A 22,346-nucleotide genomic window follows, 5' to 3' on the forward strand; every position below is an offset into this window, starting at 1 on the left:
AAAGATCACAATCCTGCTATTGAAGGTGGGTGTCTTCTAGACACTAAAAAGGTGGAGAGAAATCTCCATGTGGAGGCCCAGATTAAACATCTCCCATCAAAGCGGAACTCGTCAAATGTCCTAAGACACCTAAGGCCGTCCCCAGGCGCCCTGACAATAAAAGGTAACCAGAACACGAGAGAAATGACTCTGGGAGTACCTTTCACATTGAAGCTGTGCAGTAGGAAATTTATAATTTGGCATCTGGCTCATCCATTCATTTCTCATTGGTGTGGTTCATGTGTGCTTGCAAAGGTCAGACTTCTGCCCTTCGAATGTCCTCTACTTCCTCTCCCACAGGGAACGCCCACGTGTGGATCCTTGTTTAAAGGAGAAAGTCCTAGTCCTGAGCTTTTAGTGGGGTGGATGTCATCAGGCCTGGGTTTGCATCCTGTTTTTTACCATGGCAAGTCATATGCGGCCTTAAGCATTTCTGCTCTTGGTCCAAGCTTCCTGCGTGGGAATACTGCGGTCCTCCTTTCAGGCAGCTGTGAATGACAAAACGCTCGCTGGCTGCCGTGACACCCATTGTCCCGCGAGAGTGCCCTAGCTGGGCCCCACTGCACTCAAGGCGGTGCCTGCTCAGTTGTCCCTCCCACAGGCAGGCGCCGGTGCCGACCAAACGCCCAGGTTCATCCAGCGCCGGACGCTAGCCCTCAACCCCCGCGAGGCCGCCGGGGGTGCTGGGGTCCCTGAAGGGCCGGGCCACCTGCCGAGGAGCGCCGGCCGCGCCAGAATCGGATACGGGTAATCGCGCGCCATGAGCAGCTCCCTGCGACCGGTCCCCAGCCGCTGGCGGCGGGCGGCCAGCATTGTCCTGGCGGCAGGCTGGACGCGCCCAGAGACTGCCACCCCGCCGTTGCGCCCGCCGCCCGCCGAGGGCTTCCGGCTGCTGCTGCTGCAGCGCTCCCCGCACCAAGGCTTCATGCCGGGCGCGCACGTCTTCCCGGGCGGAGTGCTGGACGCAGCCGACCGCTCGGCGGACTGGCTGGGCCTCTTCGCGCCGCACCATGGGCCGCCAGGCTTCGGCCTGGGCCCAGCGCCATTCAGCCGGGCCGCTTTCCCGTCGCCGCCCGACACCGGTGACAGCAACGCCGACAACACTGGGGCGCTGCCTGAGGACGTAGCCTTCCGCATCTGCGCCGTGCGCGAGGCCTTCGAGGAGGCGGGCGTGCTGCTGCTGCGGCCCAGGACTTCCCCGCCTGGCCCAGAACCCGGGCCCGGCCTCGCCCTGGAGCCGCCCCCGGGCCTGGCAGCCTGGCGCGCCCGCGTGCGCCGGGACCCGCGCCACTTCCTGCGGCTGTGCGCCCACCTCGACTGCACGCCAGACATCTGGGCGCTGCACAACTGGAGCGCATGGCTCACCCCTTTCTACCGCAGCGCCACTCGCCGCTTCGACACGGCCTTCTTCCTGTGCTGCCTGCGCGAGCCACCGCCTGTCTACCTCGACTCGGCGGAGGTGGTGGGCTACCAGGTAGGGCCTGCTCATGGCCTTGCTGGGGACCGCGGGGATGTGAGAGGGAGGACCCCTCCTGGTGGCCCAGGCCTCCCAGGAACACTTGCATAGGCGGAGCCCAGAGAGAATAATTAGCCAGGAATGCTTGGAGGGGCAGGAAACCCCCACACCTGCAGACTAAAGCCATGCTCTTGGTGAAGCCTCTCTGCTTTCCTAGGCTTTGGGGTCTCAAGGCCTCGGCCTCTCCACGTGGTTCCTCCAGCGGAGAACCCCTGTCCTAAGCACTTGTACATGTGTAGAAGTAGTTCATCTCCACCACAGTTTAATTTGATTTTCTTGGAGAACAGACTTAGCATGATTTCAGTCTTCCTATTTTTATTTAGTTTTGGTACAGATGGGGGTCTTGTCTCTCTGTTGCACACCCAGGCTGGTCTCCAGCTCCTGGTGTGTCCAGAATTGGTTGCTTCCCGTGGGTTCTTGGTTTCACTGACTTTAAGAATAAAGCCGTGGACCCTCGCGGTGACTGTTACAGTTCTTAAAGATGGTGTGTCTGGAGTTTGTTCCTTCAGAGGTTCAGATGTGTCTGGAGTTTCTTCCTTCCGGTGGGTTCATGATCTTGCTGACTTCAGGAGTGAAGCCGCAGACCTTCGCAGTGAGTGTTACAGCTCTTAAAGGTGGCCTACCTGGAGTTGTTTGCTCCTCCTGGTGGGGGTTCCTGGTCTTGCTGACTTCAGGAGTGAAGCTGCAGACCTTTGCAGTCAGTGTTAACGGCTCATAAAGTTAGTGCGGACCCAAGGAGTGAGCAGCAGCAAGATTTATTGCAAAAAGAGGAAAAAACAAAGCTCCCACAGCATGGAAGGGGACCCCAGCAGTTGACTGCTGCTGGCTGGGGTGGGGAGGGGGGTGGGGCAGGGGCGCCAGCTTTTATTCCCTTATTTGACCCTGCCCACATCCTGCCGATTGATCCATTTTGTAGAGCACTGATTGGTCCGTTTTTACAGAGTGCTGATTGGTGCATTTACAAATCTTTAGCTAGATAGAGCGCTGATTGGTGTGTTTTTACATAGTACTGATTGGTGCATTTACAAACCTTTAGCTAGACACAGAGCACTAATTGGTCCATTTTTACCGAGTGCTGATTGGTGCATTTACAAACCTTTAGCTAGACAGAAAAGTTCTCCAAGTCCCCATTCAACCGAGGAAGTTCAGCTGGCTTTACCTTTCAATCTCCCTCTAAACAGGACATCCCAGCTGCTGTTGGGAATTGGGCTTTGACTGCTCTAGCTACTTCCTGCTGGATAGGGGCAAAGAAAGTTCCCTGCAGTTGTAGTGTCCTCCAGAGGGGAACTCTCTAGGCCAGTGAAAGGGCCAGCTGGTCGGTCCAGGGGTCCTTGGTAGAAATTGTTAGTTGAACTCATTTGGGGTTCTGTTTGTGAGACCATCTGTAGCTTGATGGCCCCTATTGTAGAGGAAACAAATTTGACAAGGAGGTTGAAAATACAGAGCCCGAAGGCGAGTAATAGTAAGATGGCTGTCACAGGAGGTAGAAAGGGGAGAAGCCATGTTGCCCAACTCTAGAGGTTGGTATAAGAGTTTGAAAGGCATTGTCTGATTTCAAAAGCCTTTTCCTGTAAATGCCGGGCGGCATCTCGCACTATCCCTGACTTGTTAGTGTAAAAGCAACACTCTTCCCCTACGAAGGCGCAAAGGCCTCCTTTCTCAGCAGTGAGGAGGTCTAGGCCTCGGGGGTTTTGGAGAGTCACTGCTGCCAGAGTCTATGTGGGATTGCAGTTACTATCCTTACTGGATAGATTTTGTTATTTCTTGCAAATTATCTGAGAAATCCTTTGAGAGTGTGTGGTAGTAGGATAATGAAGTAGATAAACTGGCTATTCTGGTTCCTGTAGCAGTGGCCATTTCTACCCCTATATACATAGGGGTATTAGTTGTATGGCCCTGTGCTGAAGGACTTGAGCTTTGAGGGGCACTGATAGGGTCTGATTTCCATAAGATTAGAAGTTAGGATAATATATGTTACACTGTTAACTTTTAGCAAACTTTACTTTTGTTGAAAACCTTGTTAAGTTTGGGATTTCAATTATTATTTGCTCTTAATAAGACCTCATTCAGTCCATATTAACTTAAAATTGGCATAGATGGCTCCTTTCTGATTCTGTAAGTACTTTAAGGTTTGGCTAAGTGCCGACAGCTCGCTTTGAGCAGACCAATTTGAGCAGACCAATTGTTAGGCAATTTTCCTAACTCTGCTTCTTGGAGAGTTTCCTGGTCACTTACTGAATACCCATTGTGTCTTTTTCCTTAATTGCCGGGGAGGAAACGTCTATCATCCTGTCCCGAAGGAAGTTCCTCCTACGTCTGGTCAGACCTTCAGATTTAGATCACCTGTTAGGAAACCTGCTGGATTAAGGATTTTTGATAGGAAGGCTATGGGTTGTCAGTGGCCCCAGTGCTTTCAGGCTATGCCCTTGTTTACACTGACAACAAGGTGGTATTGGAGTGTTATAGGGTTACAGAGAAGAGCTTCAATTATCAATTATAGGTTTTATATTTTTACTTTTTTTTGGAGACGGAGTCTTCCCTGTCACCCAGGCTGGAGTGCAGTGGCGCAGTCTAGGCTCACTGCAACCTCTGCCTCCTGGGTTCAAGCAATTCTCCTGCCTCAGCCTCCCAAGTAGCTGGAATTACAGGCGCCCGCCACCCCCCTCCCCAGCTAATTTTTGTATTTTTAGTAGAGACGGAGTTTCACCATGTTGGCCAAGTTGGTCTCAAACTCCTGACCTCGTGATGCGTCAGCCTTGGCCTCCCAAAATGCTGGCATTACAGGTGTGAATTATAGGTTTTAAATTTACCCCGGCTTTTAAAGGAATAGAGTACGCTGTTTTCTTTACTACTTCTCTTTCTCTCTGACTCCTTTGTCTCCTCCTCTCTTTCCTTCTCTCTTTGACTTTCTGTCTCTTCCTCTCTTTCCTTCTCTCTTTGACTTTGTCTCTTTCTCTCTGCTGCTCTTTTCCTGCCTCTGCCAGCTGCTTATGCTGCTATTCTCCCCTCTCCTTCCCCTTTTTGATGGCTTTGGCAGTGTAAGACTGCCACCTCCTTGGGTTTTTGCACTGAGTGCAATAACTCCATGATTTCCTTGTGGTATTTAATGGGGGTTCCCCCAGAGGTTATGAATTCCCTTTCTTTCCATATTGCAGCCTGGGCATATAGGATTAGATAAGCATACTTGCTATCTGTATATACATTTATCCTTTTTCCCTTTCCCAGTTCTAAGACTCAGTTAAGTGCCACTAGTTCTGCTAACTGGGCACTGGTCCCTGAGGGGAAGAGGCTTGCTTTCAAGTACGGTTACATCACTAACTATGGCATAATCTGCCCTCCGTATCCCATTTTCCACAAATGAACTTCCATTGGTATATAGGTTAAGGTCTGGATTAGCTAAAGGGACTTCTAAGAGATCCTCTTGGGCGGCATAAGTCTGGACTGCAACCTGTTGGCAGCCATGCTCGACCGGCTCCCCATCCTCTGGGAGAAAAGCGGCAGGGCTGAGGGCCTCACACGTATGCACTTGAAGCACCGGTCCCTCAAGGAGTAGCGCCTGATATCTAAGCAGGCAGTTGTCTGATGGCCATAAACTTCCTTTGGCACCTAGTATGCCATTTACATCATGAATAGTCCAGACAGCGAGATCCTTTCCTTATAGTATTTTGATAGCCTCTGACACTAAGACAGCCACTGCCACAGCTACCTGTAAACAGTGAGGCTAGCCTTTTGCTACTATATCAGTTTCCTTACTTAGGTATGCCACTGGCTGTGGGGTTGTCCCACGAGTCTGAGTAAGGACCGCAAGAGCTATTCCTGCTCTCTCTGTGACGTTTAAAGAAAAGTTTCGTCCTGTGGGAAGGCTTAAGGCTGGAGCTTGAGTTTGTTCCTTCCAATGCCCAGACTTCAGGGTTGATTCCCTCCTCAAGCAGGGGACAACAAGTGGTTAACTTGTTCCCCATATTCATGTAGATAATAGCTCCAGCTTTGGCTAATATATCTGTCCCTAATAAGGGTGTGGGACTTTCAGGCATAATAAGAAAAGGCATGTGAAAAGAGCAAAGTCTCCCAGTTACAACTGAGGAGGTGGGAGAAATACCTGGTTATAGCCTGTCCCAGGATTCTTCGGATGGTAACAGACCTTGAGGACAGTCATCCAGGACAGGAGATGAACACTGAGAAGGCCCTGCCAGTGTCCAGGAGGAAGTCAATTTCCTGGCCCTCAATGGTTATACATAGCCAGGGCTCAGTGAGAGTGGTGACATGAGCTGGTGCTTGCCCCAGGCACCCTCAGTCCTGTTGTTGCATCATCTGGTTGGCGGCTTCTGTCCCAGAGAACCTTTGTCCTCTGGGGCACTGTGCCTTCCAGTGATTGCCTCGGCACAGTGGACATGGGTGAGGGGCAGCTTGTTTCTCATAGGACAATTTTTTTTTAAAAAAAGTGTCCTTGCAAACCACACTGATAACAAGCCCTACCGGGTGATTGGCCTGCTCCATTTTCTGTCCTCTCTGAACCACCAAGGTTTGTTTTTCTGAGGGCCATGACTAAGGCTGCGGCCTTTCTCTGATCTCGCTTTTCCTTTTGGGCCTGTTCCTCTTGGTCCCTATTATAGAACACTGAGGTCGCCAGGTTTAATAATGCCTCCAGATTTTGTTCAGGGTCCAGGGCTCGCTTTTGGAGCTTTCTCCTGATATCTGTGGCTGATTGGGTAATAAACTTGTCTTTTAGGATCAAATGACCCTTGAATGAGTTGGGTGACAGAGGAGTATATTTTCTTAATGCCTCCCCTAGCCGCTCGAGGAAGGCAGAAGGATTTTCTTCCTTTCCCTGAGTTATGGTGGACATCATTGAATAATTCATGGGCTTTTTCCTAATTCTCCTTAGTGCTTCTAGAACACAGGTCAACAGATGTTTACGACTCCAGTCCCCACGATCTGAGTCGAGGTCCCAGTGGGGATCCATACTGCGGACGGCTTGCTGACTGGTAGGGAATTTATCCCTTTCTTTGGCTGTCATTCTATCATTTACTTGACTGAGATACCAGGTATCTCCAAACTCTTGGGCTGCAGCTAAAGCCACATTTTTTTCATTAAAGGCCAGGGTTTGATCTAATAATAGCATGACATCTCTCCAAGTGAGATTGAAGGTTTGCCCTGGACCCTGTAGGACACCTATGTACCTATCAGGATCATCCAAAAGCTTCCCAAGGTCTGCCTTGATCTGCTTTAAATCAGAGAGGGAGAAGGGGACATGTACCCGGGTTGGGCCAAGTTTCCCTTCCCCTACAGCTTGAAGGGCACATAACTGATGGCCTGGGGGTTTTTGTGGTCCTTTGGAGATTTCTTTGCTTATTTCCTTCTGGGCAGGGGGTATTAAAGGAGGCTTATCATTAATAGGAAAGGTAGCTATAGGGACGCTAGGATATGGGGGTAAGCTGAGTGGTCTTCCTATGGGATGTAAATTGCAAGCTTTGCATAGTTGTGTATTCTCCTTCAGTGAAAAGAAAGCCTGGACATAAGGTATTTCACTCCATTTGCCTTCCCTCTTACAGAAAAGGTCAAGCTGCAGGATAGTATTTTTATACTTCCCTCAGGTGGCCATTTTTCCCCATCAGAGAGAGAATATTGGAGCCAGGCCGTAGTGCAGAAAAAAATGAGGCACCTCTTTTTCAGGGTTTGCGGGTCAAATTGGTACCAATGGCTTAGAATGCATTTGAAGGGTGAGCCTGTTGGTGCCTGAGTGTTTCCCATCTGAAAGACAAAACCACCCAAGATTTTGGTTTGTTTCTCCCCTGCCCAAGAACCCGCAACGGTCCTTGGACCCTGCTGATCGGAATAGTTGCGCTCACCGACGCAGCAGCAGAAACACTAGTTCTCCTCCTAGACCACAAGGAGGACCGAGGAAGGTCAGATTTAGTGGCCCTTACCGACGCATTCTCGAAAACCTGCACCCTTGCCTGTCCTCCTAGACCACAAAGCGAGAAAAATCGGATTTAGTGGCCCTTACCAACACATTATCAAAAACCTGTTAGAGTCCTAAGCATTCTCCTGTTAGTATTGGGACTTTACCCCTGTCCTATAAAGATGTTATGCCCCAAAAACGAAGTGGAGGGCCATACCCTGAGGGAGGGAAGGGATCTCCAGAGTTGGAAGAGTGACGCCTTTTGTCCCCACTTAGAATAGGAAGGATACAATTTCTGAGGCTCCCCATATTCTAGCTTCAGGAATAGCTTTTGTTAGGCCTTTTTGTCTGAGGAGGGATCCTAAAATTCCAGATAGTCACCCCCTACGATGGGGCTTTGGGCAAAAATTATGTCTTTCTGATTGGTGAGCCCGGGTGTCTAAAGACGGTAACAGAGTCCTGAAGTTTATACTAGAAATCATTCTTAAAGGAGAAGCTAGAAAAGCACCAGAGACAGGGAGTGGTTTTTAGAAGTGGGACTAGCCTCAGAGAAGAGAGGCGAGAGGAAGTTTGTCTGACAGGCGTTGAGACCCAGGAGGCAAGGGTCAGGATAGATAGGATAGATGGGCGAGTCTCGCTTAGGCGACATGACTTTGAGAGTTCCACTCATGACTGCAGGGTCAACCAACTTGTTGTCGGGACCCCGGAGCTGAATAGCTTTCCTCTCTGTCCACCCTCGGCTCAGCCCAGAAGTACAGGAAAAGTGGAAGTTGGTTCCAGGCAAACCAACCCTCCCAACACCGAGTCAGGGGTTGTTAGAGAGCGCTTTCCCAGAAAGCCTGACACCTGTGTCTTTAGTCCAGTGGCTGCACTAGTCACTTTTAACTGGCCAACAGGTGCCCAGTATTTAGCCCCCGAATTCTAAGGAAAAATAGGACAGAATAGCAAGTGAATGAGATCCAATGGTACTTACTGCTTGGCAATAGGTGATAGTCCCTTTGTGGTCGCCAAAATGTGTCCAGAATTTGTTCCTTCCAGTGGGTTCTTGGTCTCGCTGACTTCAAGAATGAAGCCGTCGGCCGGGCGCGGTGGCTCAAGCCTGTAATCCCAGCACTTTGGGAGGCCGAGACGGGCGGATCACGAGGTCAGATCGAGACCATCCTGGCTAACACGGTGAAACCCCGTCTCTACTAAAAAAATACAAAAAAAACTAGCCAGGCGAGGTGGCGGGCGCCTGTAGTCCCAGCTACTGGGGAGGCTGAGGCCGGAGAATGGCGTAAAAAAAAAAAAAAAAAAGAACTGTAACACTCACCGCAAAGGTTCACGGCTTCATTTTTTTTTTTTTTTTTTTTTTTTGAGGCGGAGTCTCGCTCTGTCGCCCAGGCTGGAGTGCAGTGGCCGGATCTCAGCTCACTGCAAGCTCTGCCTCCTGGGTTTACGCCATTCTCCTGCCTCAGCCTCCTCAGTAGCTGGGACTACAGGCGCCCGCCACCTCGCCTGGCTAGTTTTTTTTGTATTTTTTTAGTAGAGACGGGGTTTCACCGTGTTAGCCAGGATGGTCTTGATCTCCTGACCTCGTGATCCGCCCGTCTCGGCCTCCCAAAGTGCTGGGATTACAGGCTTGAGCCACCGCGCCCAGCCTTACAGTTCTTAAAGATGGTGTGTCCGGAGTTTGTTCATTCAGATGTTCAGATGCGTCTGGAGTTTATTCCTTCCAGTGGGTTCGTGGTCTCGCTGACTTCAGGAGAGAAGCTGCAGACCTTTGCGAAGAGTGTTACAGCTCATAAAGGTAGTGCAGACCCAAAGAGTGAGCAGCAGCAAGATTTATTGCAAAGAGCAAAAGAACAAAGCTTCCACACCATGGAAGGGGACCGGAGCCGGTTGCCCGCTGCTGGCAGGGGTGGCCACCTTTTTTTTCCACCTATTTGGCCCCGCCCATATCCTGCTGATTGGTCCATTTTACAGAGTGCTGATTGGTTCATTTTTTGCAGAGTGCTGATTGGTGTGTTTACAAATCTTTAGCTAGACAGAGAGTGCTGATTGGTGCATTTTTACAGAGTACAGATTGGTGCATTTACAAACCTTTAGCTAGACACAAAGCACTGATTGGTGCGTTTTTACAGAGTGCCGATTGATGCATTTACAAAACTTTAGCTAAACAGAAAAGTTCTCCAAGTCTCCACTCAACCCAGAAAGTCCAGCTGGCTTCCATTCTGGGCTCAAGTGATTCTCCAGTCTCAGCTTCCCAGGTAGCTGGGCCCATAGGCACGTGCAACCATGCTTGGCTAATTGTTTTATTGTTTGTAGAGACAAGCTCTTGTTATGTTGCTTAGGCAGGTCTTGAACTCCTGGCCTCAAACGACCATCCGGCTTCAGCCTCCCAAATTCTTGGGGATTATTGGCATAAGCTACTGTGCCTGGCCAGTTTCAATCTTTTAAAATTTATTGACCAATACAGTGACTGACACCTGTAATCTCAGCATTTTGGGAGAACAAGGCCAGAGGATCAATTGAGCTCAAGAACTCAAGACCTGCCTGGACTGTAACATACTAAAACCTCATAACTACCAAAAAAATTAAAAATTAGCTGGGCATGGTGGTACATGCCTGTGGTTCCTGTTACTGAGGGAGCTGAGGTGGGTGGGAGGATCACTTGAGCCTGGGAGGTTGAGGCTGTAGTAAGCCATGATCACACAACTGCAGTTCAGCCTGGACAACAGAGACCCTGTCTCAAAAAAAAAAAAATTATTGAGATTTGTTTTAAGGCCACGAATATGGTCTGTTTTGGTGAATGTTCCCTTTGCACCTGAGAAAATACGTATTCTGCTGTTTGTTGGTATTTTTGTAAAAATGTCAAATTAGGTTAAGTTGTTCATAGCATCTTGAAGGTTTTTTTTTTTTTTTTTTTTTTTTGAGACGGAGTCTCACTCTGTCGCCCAGGCTGGAGTGCAGTGGCCGGATCTCAGCTCACTGCAAGCTCCGCCTCCCGGGTTCACGCCATTCTCCTGCCTCAGCCTCCCGAGTAGCTGGGACTACAGGCGCCTGCCATCTCGCCCGGCTGGTTTTTTGTATTTTTTAGTAGAGACGGGGTTTCACTGTGTTAGCCAGGATGGTCTCGATCTCCTGACCTCGTGATCTGCCCATCTCGGCCTCCCAAAGTGCTGGGATTACAGGCGTGAGCCACTGTGCCTGGCCAGTCTTGCAGGTCTTCTATATCATTTCCTTGTTTCATCAGGTGCTGAGAGAGGAATGCAGAGATCTTCAACTAATAATTGTGGCGTTGTCTTTTTCACCTTTTAGTTCTATCACATTTGGCTTCATGTATTTTGAAGCTCCCATAGAAGATACTGACTGTATCCACATTTAAGACTTTTAAAAGTTCATGGTTTAACTCTTTGATGATTATGAAATATCCTTCTTTATTCCTGGTTATAATCTTTATTCTGAAATCTGAAATTTACTCTGTTTGATATTAATATAGCCACTCTGACTTTCTTTTGATTCATGTTAGTATATTTTCCATCCTTTTAACCTATCTGTGTCTTTATTATTTAAAGTGTGTTTCTGACTGGGTGCAGTGGCTTACACCTATAATCCCAACACTTTGGGAGGCCAAGGAGGGCTGATCATCTGAGTTCAGGAGTTTGAGACCAGCCCAGCAACATAGCGAAACCCTGTCTATACTAAAAATACAAAAATTATCCGGGTGTGCGGGGGTCTGTCCCACACGATGGATGAATAACGTGCAGTGATACAGATATTCTGCTTTACCATTCCGGCTGAGCATTAGGCCTACTTACAGACTCCCAGGCGAGTGCTGTAAACAGTTGTGACCTCAACCTTGACCAGCCAGTGAGACTCCCATTTATTCAGTAAAGATTAATTGACAAAGGCTTGAGTCAACACCACTAGAGGGTAATTGACCTTGTGGACATCCCAAATAGAAAGCAATTAAGCACCTGTGGTAGATCAAAGGTTAGTCTTAGGACCACATGAGTAAACAAGCTAGTTAGATAAACTCCTCACATTCCTTTGTATCTACTTTAATTAATTAATTTTTTTGAGAAAGAGTTTCACTCTGCCGCCCAGGCTGGAGTGCAATGGCACAATCTCGGCTCACTGCAAGCTCCGTCTCCCGGGTTCACACCATTCTTCTGCCTCAGCCTCCGGAGTAGCTGGGACTACAGGCGCCTGCCACCACGCCTGGCTAATTTGTGTGTGTGTGTGTGTGTGTGTGTGTATTTTTAATAGAGGTAGGGTTTCACCATGTTAGCCAGGATGCTCTCGATCTCCTGACCTTGTGATCCACCCGCCTTGGCTTCCCAAAGTGTTGGAATTACAGGCGTGAGCCACCGCACCTGGCCTACTTTAATTTATTTAACTAACGGTAAATGGACTAGGCTGCCTTCAGCCAGATCTGTTACTGAAGTTATGCAAACTCTCAGGTCTTCCAGGAGGGTTTCTGGCTGGTATAACTAAATTTTTTCCCACCAGCCTGACTGAACCCTCATACAGGTAGAGATAGGAGAATTGCTTGAACTCAGGAGGCAGAGGTAGCAGTGGGCCAAGATCATGCCACTGCACTCCAGCTTGGGTGACAGAGTGAGACTCCATCTCTAAAAAAAGAGAAAAAAGTATGTTTCTTGTAGGCAGCATATAGTCTTGTTTTTTATCTGATATAAAAATTTTGCTTTTTAGTTGGAGTGTTTATTTATATTTGTTATTGTCAGTAAGGTTAGATTCAAATCTACCATCTTACTGCTCATTTTTTCCCCATCTATTTGTACTGTTTTTCTTATGACCATTTTATTTCCATTATTAACTTACTATGTCTCTTTGTAGTTGCTCTAAAATTTGCAATATACATTTTTCATTTCATTTATAGAGTTAGAACCTTGCAATAGTATACTTGTTTTTTCTCTCCTGTCCTTTATGCTATTGTTGTCATACATTTGACTTTTATTATAAACTCTACAATGCACTCTGATTATTTTTGCTTTAGACCATCAATCTTTTTTTTTTTTTTAAGATAGGGTTCACTCCTCTCACCCAGGCTGGAATGCAATGGCATGATCTTGGCTCACCGCACCCTCCACCTCCCGTGTTCAAGCTATTCTCCTGCCTCAGCCTCCGTTGTAGCTGGGATTACAGGCATATACCACCACGCCCAGCTAATTTTGTATTTTTAGTAGAAATGGGGTTTCTCCATGTTGGTCAGTCTGGTCTCAAACTCCCGACCTCAGGTCATCTGCCCACCTCGGCCTCTCAAAGTACTGAGATTACAGGCATCAGCCACCCTGCCCAGCCTAGAACATCAGTCTTAATGAGAAAAAATGTCTTATGTTTACCTGCATATTTACCTTTTTTTTTGGTGACAGAGTTTCGTTCTTGTTCCCCAGGCAGCAGTGCAATGGTGCCATCTCGGCTCACCACAACCTTTGCCTCCTGGTTTCAAGTGATTCTCCTGCCTCAGCCTCCCAAGTAGATGGGATTACAAGCATGCACCCACCATGGCCGGCTAATTTTGTGTTTTTAGTAGAGACGGGATTTCTCCATGTTGGTCAGGCTGGTCTTGAACTCCTGACCTCAGGTAATCCACCTGCCTCAGCCTCCCAAAATGCTGGGATCACGGGCGTGGGCCACTGAGCCCAGTCTTTTTTTTTTTTTTTTTTTTGAGACAGAGTCACCCAGGCTGGAGTGCAGTGGCACGATCTTGGCTCACCACAACCTCCGCCTCTCTGGTTCAAGCGATTCTCCTGCCTTAGCCTCCTGAGTAGCTGGGATTACATGCACCCACCACCACACCCAGCTACTTTTTATATTTTTAGTAGAGACGAGTATTCACCATGTTGGCCAGGCTGGTCTCGAACTCTTGACCTCAGGTGATCCACCCAGCTGGGCCTCCCAAAGTGCTGGGATCACAGGCGTGAGCCACCATGCCCAGCCACATATTTACTATTTTTAGCACTCTTTATTCCTTTGTGTAGCTCTAAATCTATCTCTGGTATCCTTCTGCCTAAAGAAGTTTCTCTAATATTTCTTGTAGCATAGATCGTATTACAATGAGTCCTCTAATTTTTGCTTGCTTGAAAATAACTATTTTGCCTTTGTTTTTGAAAGACTTTGGCTAGGTATAAAATTCTAGGTTGATAGGTTTTTTTCTTTATGTACCTAAAAATATTGCTCCCTTGTTTGCTAGTTTGCATAAATTTCTTATGAGAGGTCTGTTACAACTCTTGCAGGTAATTGGTTTTTTTTTGAGACAGTCTTGCTCTGCCGCCCAGGCTGGAGTGCAATGGTGTGATCTTGGCTCACTGCAACCTCCGCCTCCCAGATTCAAGCAATTCTTCTGCCTCTGAATAGCTGGGATTACAGGCACGTGCCACCACGCCCAGCTAATTTTTGTATTTTTAGTAAAGACGAGGTTTCACCATGTTGATCAGGCTGGTCTTGAACTCCTGATCTCATGATCCACCTGCCTCCGCCTCCCAAAGTACTGGAATTACAGGCGTGAGCCACCATGCCTAGTCTCTTGCAGGTAATATTTTTTATTTATTTCATCATGTTGATGTTTTCCTTTGTATCTTTAAACCAGTGGAACATACTTATAGCATTGTTTTTAATGCCCTTTTCTGCTAACTTAATCATTACTATAATTTCTGGGTCTGTTTTTGTTGACTTATTTTTTTTCTAGTTTTAGATAATGTTTTCCCGCTTCCTCATGTCTTGCAGTTTTTATTGAATGTTGGATATTGTGACTTTATGTTGTTGAGTGCTGGATCTTGTCATATTCCTTTAAAGAGCATTGGACTTTGGGCCAGGCGTGGTGGTTCACGCCTGTAATCCCAGCACTTTGGGAGGCCGAGGCGGGTGGATCACCTGAGGTCAGAAGTTCTAGACCAGCTTCGCCAACATGGTGACACCCCGTCTCAAGTAAAAATACAAAAATTAGCTGGGTGTGGTGGCAGGTGCCTCTAATCCCAGCTACTTGGGGGGCCAAGGCAGAAGAATTGCTTGAACCTGGGAGGCAGAGGTTGCAGTGAGCTGAGATTGTGCCATCACACTCCAGCCTGGGGGACAAGAGCAAGACTTTGTCAAAAAAAAAAAAGTATTGGACCTTGGCTGGGTGCAGTGGCTCATACCTGTAATTCCAGCACTTTGGGAGGCCAAGGTGGGTGGATCACGAGGTCAGGAGTTCAAGACCAGACTTGCCAACATGGTGAAACCCCGTTTCTACTAAAAATACCAAAAAAATTAGCCAGTCGTGGTGGTGGGCACCTGTAGTCCTAGCTACTTGGGAGGCTGAAGCAGGAGAATCACTTGAACCCAGGACGCAGAGGTTGTAGTGAGATGAGATCACGGCACTGCACTCCAGCCTGGGTGACAGAGCAAGACTCTGTCTCAAAAAAAAAAAAAAAAAGAAAAAAAAAAAAGAGAGTATTGGACATTTCCTAGCAAGCAGTTAAGTGATTACAAATTACCTTAATTGTCTTGAGGTTTAATTTTAACTGATGTTAAATGATGTTAGCATGGGCCTATAGTAGCCTTTATTCTAGAGCTAATTTAGCTGCACTTTTTTTTTTTGGAGACATATTCTCACTCTGCCGCCCAGGCTGGAATGCAGTGGCGTGATCTTGACTCACTGCAACCTCCACCTCCCTGGTTCGAGTGATTCTTGTGCCTCAGCCTCTCAAGTAATTGGGATTGCAGGCACGTGCCACCATGCCTGGCTAATTTTTATATTTTTAGTAGAGTTGGGGTTTCACCATGTTGGCCAGGCTGGTCTTGAACTCCGGACCTCAGGTGATCCACCCACCTCTGCCTCCCAAAGTGCTGGGATTACAGGCGTGAGCCACCGTGCCTGGCCATTAGCTACACTTCTAAGTGTGTGACCCTTACAAGGTCTACTTGAGTGCTGCTTATGTTCAACATGATCTCTCCACTGTGATTGGAAGGAATTCGAATAATCCTTGGCCCCAGGTGAGCTCTGGGAGTTTAATCTTAAAGCTCTCAGGTAATTGTTCTTTCTTCAGAAAGCATTCTCTCCTTGTGTATACAGTGGTCAGTAAAGTAAAATACTAATCCTAGGAGAAAAAAAAAGAGGCATCATTCTTTCCTGGTCTCATGCGGTTTCACCTTATGCATACATGGATGAGTGTTGAGCGAAGATTCAAGTGCACCCTGCACAGATTTCTAGAGCTCTGCTCTGGAGGTCTTTCCTCTCAGGTACAGCTTTATCCTTGGTTTCTCTTTCCATGGTTTGAGTTACCCTCAATCAACCAAGGTCTGAAAATATTAAGATATTTGGAGACAGAGAAAGACCACATTCACTAACTTTTATTACAGGAATTGCTATCATTGTTCTAGTTTATTATAAGTTATTGTTGGCTGAGCACGGTGGATCATACCTGTATTCCCAACCCATTGGGGGCCCGAGGCGGGTAGATCACCTGAGGTCGGGAGTTCGAGACCAGCCTGACCAACAGGAAGAAACCCCATCTCTACTAAAAATACAAAATTAGCTGGGCGTGGTGGCACATGCCTGTCATCCCAGCTACTCGGGAGGCTGAGACAGGAGAATTGCTTGAACCCGGGAGGCGGAGTTTGCCGTGAGCAGAGATTGTGCCATTGCACTCCAGCCTGGGTAACAAAAGCAAGACTCCATCTCAAAATAATAATAAGTTATTGTTAATGTCTTACTGGGCCTAATTCATCAATTAAACTTTATCATAGGTGTGTATGTGTAGGAAGAGCATAGTTTGTATAAGGCTTAGCACTTCCTTAATTTCATGCATCCCCTAGGGATCTGGGAAAGTATCCCTCTTGCATAAGGGGAGACTACTGTATGCTGCTTCCCAAATTCTGCTGTGTGGGCTTCCCAAAATCCAAGCTGTGTCTCAAGTCAGTGAAAATCCCAGGCTCTGATTAGTCTCTTGGTCCCTGGGTCACAGCCTGGGAATTCCCTTTAAGCAGTAACCCTGGCCATGGTAGGACTTACCGCCTGTTGTAGCCTCCTAGGTGGCTGGGATTACAGGCGTGAGCCACTGCACTCAGCAGGAAAGCATTGCATTTTGTACATTGCTTTACTAGTAAGAAGTAATCAGTAAGTGATAAGGTACTGTAACCTGTGGTCTGGACTAACCTGAACAGGTTGGATCAAGTGGGTGGATGCCTGCCATTTAACCCTTTGTCTTCCTTGTTATCACTGAACTCATACGGTTGCCTTGGAAATCACATAGATTGGGTGGTCCTTTGAGGCCCAGAGCTCTGTTTTTTAAATGCCGTTTTGGCCAACTGCAGCATGATTAGGGGACTCACTGAACTCATAGATTGCTGGACATCATAGCAGGGCCCTGGGAATGTGAAGGCTTCACAGGCTTCTCTGTCAATGTTTAAGCACGTACGAGCTTGCAAACCTTTGACCTCCAGCCATCTAAAGCAGAAAGCAATTCCAAATCCCAGGGCTTTGGGGTGAGAATCAGTTTCTCCTAGGTGTATAAGTGGATATTTAGTAAACCAACTAAAGAACAACCGTATGGCCGGGCACGGTGGCTCACACCTGTAATCCCAGCACTTTGGGAGGCTGAGGTGAGTGGATCACAAGGTCAGGATTTCAAGGCCAGCCTGGCCAAGATGGTGAAATGCCATCTCTACTAAAGATACAAAAATGAGCCGGGATGGTGGCAGGTGCCTGTAGTCTCAGCTACTCGGGAGGCTCAGGCAGAGAATTGCTTGAACTCGGGAAGTAGAGGTTGCAGTGAGCCGAGATTGTGCTACTGCACTCCAGCCTGGGTGACAGAGCGAGACTCGGTCAAAAAAAAAAAAAACAGACCTGTAATCCCAGCACTTTGGGAGGCCGAGGTGGGTGGATCATGAAGTCAGGAGATCGAGACCATCCTGGCTAACACAGTGAAACCCTGTCTCTACTGAAAATACAAAAAATTAGCCGGGCGTGGTGGTGGGCGCCTGTAGTCCCGGCTACTCGGGAGGCTGAGGCAGGAGAATGGCATGAACCCAGGAGGTGGAGCTTGCAGTGAGACGAGATCATCGCACCACTGCACTCTAGCCTGGGTGACAGAATGAGACTCCATCTCAAAACAAAAACAAAAACAAAAACCTTTGAGGTTATTCCGTATCCATTGAATCAGCTCCTTTTATCTAAATGTCTATGGAAAGAAGGCTCAGGAAGGACAGCAGAATGAAGCCACTGAAGTTTACTGGGCAAACACTGCCTGGCTGAAACCCTACCAAGTTATTACTCTCTCGACTGTAGGCTGAGTCATGCCAGGTGACTTCCTGAAAGCTGCTGTTGCTCCTGATGCTTCATTGCCGTTGTACCATGTGGCACACATCACCACATCACAAAGCATTTTGGTTGCAGAAGTCCCTATAGGGCCTAGGAGAGCTTTGTGGTGTTCATCATTATATCCTCAGAATCTAGCCAAGTACCCATTTCCTGGAGGAATGAACAGGCACCAAATTCTCAATCTACTGTGATGAGTTTACCCTTTGGAGTCTTTCTTCTTTCAGCAGGGACCAGAACCACCTTACCCTCTCTGCATCTCCCACCTCTTAGGCTGAACAGCTCTCCCAGGTCAAGCCTCGGCAGTCTGCCCTGGTTTTTACTAGTTCTGAGGATCAGTGTCCCAGTAAGCAACCTGTTAAGAGGATCAACCCAGCTTTCTTCCCTGAATCTTTTCATGTTGTCTTGGAGGGATCTCACAGGGTGCATTAATGAATTCGTTTTACACATTCAGTTCTACCTTGGGTACTGATCTGACTATCTCAAGTCTCACATTGTTTATGGCATAAACCTTAGGAAACCCTGCCTTTGTCTTTCACAGTGGTCATCTCCATCGGAGACAACTGCAAGTTTCTTATCAAAAGAAATTTGGTTGGCACCCCCACAGTTCTACGAAGTGAGAAGACTTGCAAACTTTGCCTCTTTCTCTGACTTGCACAAATTTTGTTTGGGTCGTGCATTAGAAGGACTGGAAAGGTGGTTGCCTATCATCTTGTTAACTGCTGATGGGATGGTCCATCTTTTACCAGGTAAGCCAGTGAAGCATCAGTGCTTTGGTTCGTATTCACATTCAGTGCCCTGGGCTGCATGGCAGTATTGCCCAACATAGAGACAGGAATTAGTCTGTGTTTTGTAGTCTACAGGTATTAGCTAAGTAAGATCAAAGCCTATAAAATATCCATATTATTATAACCAGAAATTCTGCATAATGTCATATACATACACATACATTTATATTAATATATTTCCTAGACATTGACAAAGGTCTTTCTCATGTCATTTCTCACTTTTTCTTTTTTTTTGAGACAGAGTCTCCCTCTGCCACCCAGGCTGGAGTGCAGTGACACGATCTTGACTCACTGCAACCTCTGCCTCCCAGGTTCAAGCGATTCTCTGCCTCAGCCTCCCGGGGAGCTGGGATTACAGGTGCCCGCCACCAAGCCAGCTCATTTTTGTATTATTTTTTAGTAGAGATGGGGTTTCACCATCTTGGCCAGGCTGGTCTTGAACTCCTGACCTTGTGATCCACCCGCCTTGGCCTCCCAAAGTGCTGGGATTATAGTCATGAGCCACCGCGCCTGGCCGATTTCTCACTTTTTTGCATTTTAAGTTTGAATTACGAGAACTCGTAAGTTGTCATCTAATTTGAATTAGGGAGCTTTTTTTTTTTGAGACAGTTTTGCTCTTGTCACCCAGGCTGGAGTGCAATCTGGGCTCACTGCAACCTTTGCTTCCTGGCTTCAAGCAATACTCCTGCCTCAGCCTCCTGAGTAGCTGGAATTACAGGCATGTGCCACCACGCCTGGCCAATTTTTTTGTATTATTAATGGAGACAGGGTTTCACCATGTTGGCCAGGCTGGTCTTGAACTCCTGACCTCAGGTGATCCGCCTGCTTCAACCTCCCCAAATTCTGGGATTATAGGCTTGAGCACTGCACCCAGCCAAGTTTGTTTTTTTCAATTGAACGTAATTTCAATTGAAACTGTGAATTATGAAATTATGAATAAAATAAAAATGTTAACCCTATCTCAACTGAAAATACACACAAAAAAATAAATCAGCCAGGTGTGGTTGCACACGCCTGTAATCCCAGCTCCTCAGGAGGCTGAGACAGGAGAATTGCTTAAACCCATGAGATGGAGGTTGCAGTGAGCCAAGATTGTGCTACTGCACTCCAACCTGGGTGACAGAGCAAGACTCTCTGTCAAAAAAAAAAAAAAAAAAGCTAGGCATGGTGGCTCATGCCTGTAATCTCAGCACTTTAGGAGGCCAAAGCAGGTGGATCACCTGAGGTCGGGAGTTCGAGACCAGCCTGACCAACACGGAGAAAACCCATTTCTACTAATAATACAAAATTAGCTGGACGTGGTGGGACATGCCTGTAATCCCAGCTACTTGGGAGGCTGAGGCAGGAGAATCGCTCGAACCCGGGAGGCAGAGGATGCAGTGAGGTGAGATTGTGCCATTGCACTCCAGCCTGGGCAACAAGAGCGAAACTGTGTCTCAAAAATAAAATAAAAAAGATTTGTTACTCAACCTACAGGGGGGAAATTTAGCAGTTTTTTTGTTTGTTTGTTTGAGACGGAGTCTCACTCTGTTGCCCAGACTAGAGTGCAGTTGCCCAGGCTGGAGTGCAGTGGTGTGTTCTCCGCTCACTGCAAGCTCTGCCTCCCAGGTTCACACCATTCTCCTGCCTCCGCCTCCTGAGTAAATGGGACTACAGGTGCCCACCACCACGCCCAGCTAATTTTTTGTATTTTTTAGTAGAGACGGGGTTTCACCGTGTTAGCCAGGATGGTCTTGATCTCCTGACCTCATGATCCACCTGCCTCGGCCTCCCAAAGCGCTAGGATTACAGGCGTGAGCCACCACATCTGACCAGTTTAGCAGTTTTGATGTAATTTTTCTAAATTAACCCAAAGATGTTAAGAACAGCCCACTTTGAAACACCAAAAGTATATGGATATCAAGGCCAATCTTAGTATTGAATAGAATAAAGAGAGTCATAAACTAGTAAAACAGTTACAGTTCACAGTGGAAACATACCAGTCACAGTTGTTTATGAGCCCAAAGAAAACTCTTGACTGGGGCGTTGTGAGGGGATATTAAAAACACAAGAAAGAGGACGGGTGCAGTAGTTCAGGCCTGTAATCCCAGCACTTTGGGAGGCTGAGGTGGATGAATCTTTTGAGATCAGGAATTTGAGACCAGCCTGGTAAATACGGTGAAACCTGTCTCTACTAACAATACAAAGATTAGGCAGGCATGTTGGCAGGCACCCGGAATCCCAGCTACTTGGAAGGCTGAGGCATGAGAATAGCTTGAGCCCAGGAGGTGGAGCTGAGATCGCGCCACTGCACTCTAGCCTGGGCAACAGAGTGAGACTCCATCTCAAAAAAACAAAACAAAAAAAGACCAAAAAAACACAATAAAGAAATTGAGGTAAGCTCATAGTATTAGATTAGTTAACAACTATCTCAGTTCCAAACATATTAAACAGATCAAAGTAATGATTTAACAACTATCTCAGTTCCAGACATATTAAATATATCAAAATAAATACTGATTTGTATGTCCCTAATATATCAGAGTGATTTATAAAATAATACTCGATGGAATTAAATTTTTATCCCTTCTGCCATGGTGAAAAATAATATTGTATTTAAAAATAAAATCAAATTTTATCCTTTTTCAGGTGATGAGCTATATTTAGAAGATTCAGACTTTTTGGAAAATCTTATGTCTACTGAAAAAAAGACTGAGGAAATCATGAAGGAAGGCAAGCAATTTCACCGGATAGTGATACACAATCGTCACCTTTATGATATCCATGTGACTGTTCAGTCAAAGCATAAGCACGTTTATCCTAAGAACTCTGTAGTAAGTAAGAGCCATTTGTAGGGTGCTCAGGCTTGTTGGTAAAATGGCCTACTTGAAGTCCTCATGAATAATGAGGGCTGAATTTCATTTGCTTGAAACTTAAGGAAGTTTGTGCCTATAAAAGTTACTGCAATAAAGTATTTCTTTTTTCTTTTTTTTTTTTTTTTCTGAGACAGAGTCTTGCTCTGTCACCCAGGCTGGAGTGCAGTGGCATAATCTCGGCTCACTGCAAGCTCCGCCTCCCGGATTCATGCCATTCTCCTGCCTCAGCCTCCCGAGTAGCTGGGACTACAGGTGCCCACCACCATGCCTGGCTAATTTTTTTGTTTTGTTTTTTTGAGATGGAGTCTTGCTCTGTTGCCGGGGCTGGAGTGCAGTGGCCGGATCTCAGCTCACTGCAAGCTTCGCCTCCCGGGTTTATGCCATTCTCCTGCCTCAGCCTCCCGGGTAGCTGGGACTACAGGTGCCCACCACCTCGCCCGGCTAGTTTTTTTGTATTTTTTTAGTAGAGACGGGGTTTCACCGTGTTAGCCAGGATGGTCTTGATCTCCTGACCTCGTGATCCGCCCGTCTCGGCCTCCCAAAGTGCTGGGATTACAGGCTTGAGCCACCACGCCCGGCGCCCGGCTAGTTTTTTGTATTCTTTAGTAGAGACGGGGTTTCACCGTATTAGCCAGGGTGGTCTCGATCTCCTGACCTTGTGATCCACCCGTCTCGGCCTCCCAAAGTGCTAGGATTACAGACTTGAGCCACCGCGCCCGGCCGATCCTAGATAGTATTTTAAAGAAACATAAAGACATAACAAAAACCATCATTGTTTGTTTCCACAGTGTTCATGAATATAAAGAGATTAGAAATGTAGTATTTGATTAATGATGTTTATTTTTACTGTATTTAATATGAGTAATTATTCATCATCTTTAAAGAGGAAGAATGTTTATTGATTAAAGGTGAGAAATGATAGTTAAGACACCAATTCCATGGC

The 22,346-nt window shown here is 47.1% G+C and overlaps 1 protein-coding gene across 1 annotated transcript; it reads left to right on the top strand.

Moving 5' to 3' along the window:
* Positions 1-21,610, top strand: NUDT19 (nudix hydrolase 19). The gene is made up of 3 exons (XM_033225604.1): positions 1-1,513; positions 18,302-18,509; positions 21,177-21,610. The coding sequence occupies exons 1-3, from the start codon at positions 800-802 to the stop codon at positions 21,380-21,382; spliced, it is 1,128 nt and encodes a 375-aa protein (XP_033081495.1). The 5' UTR covers positions 1-799; the 3' UTR covers positions 21,383-21,610.
* Positions 21,611-22,346: the final 736 nt, after the last annotated feature.

The sequence above is a fragment of the Trachypithecus francoisi genome, unplaced genomic scaffold (genome assembly GCF_009764315.1).
Source record: "Trachypithecus francoisi isolate TF-2019V2 unplaced genomic scaffold, Tfra_2.0 Lachesis_group12, whole genome shotgun sequence".
In the NCBI taxonomy this organism is placed as follows: domain Eukaryota; kingdom Metazoa; phylum Chordata; class Mammalia; order Primates; family Cercopithecidae; genus Trachypithecus; species Trachypithecus francoisi.

What these genes read in the sequence shown, in the direction of transcription:
- NUDT19 (XM_033225604.1), top strand. Translation starts at nt 800, where the DNA reads ATGAGCAGCTCCCTGCGACCGGTCCCCAGCCGCTGGCGGCGGGCGGCC. An exon ending in CGGAGGTGGTGGGCTACCAG is followed by an intron (nt 1,514 to 18,301) that starts GTAGGGCCTGCT and finishes TGTCTTTCACAG; the next exon opens with TGGTCATCTCCATCGGAGAC. An exon ending in GATGGTCCATCTTTTACCAG is followed by an intron (nt 18,510 to 21,176) that starts GTAAGCCAGTGA and finishes ATCCTTTTTCAG; the next exon opens with GTGATGAGCTATATTTAGAA.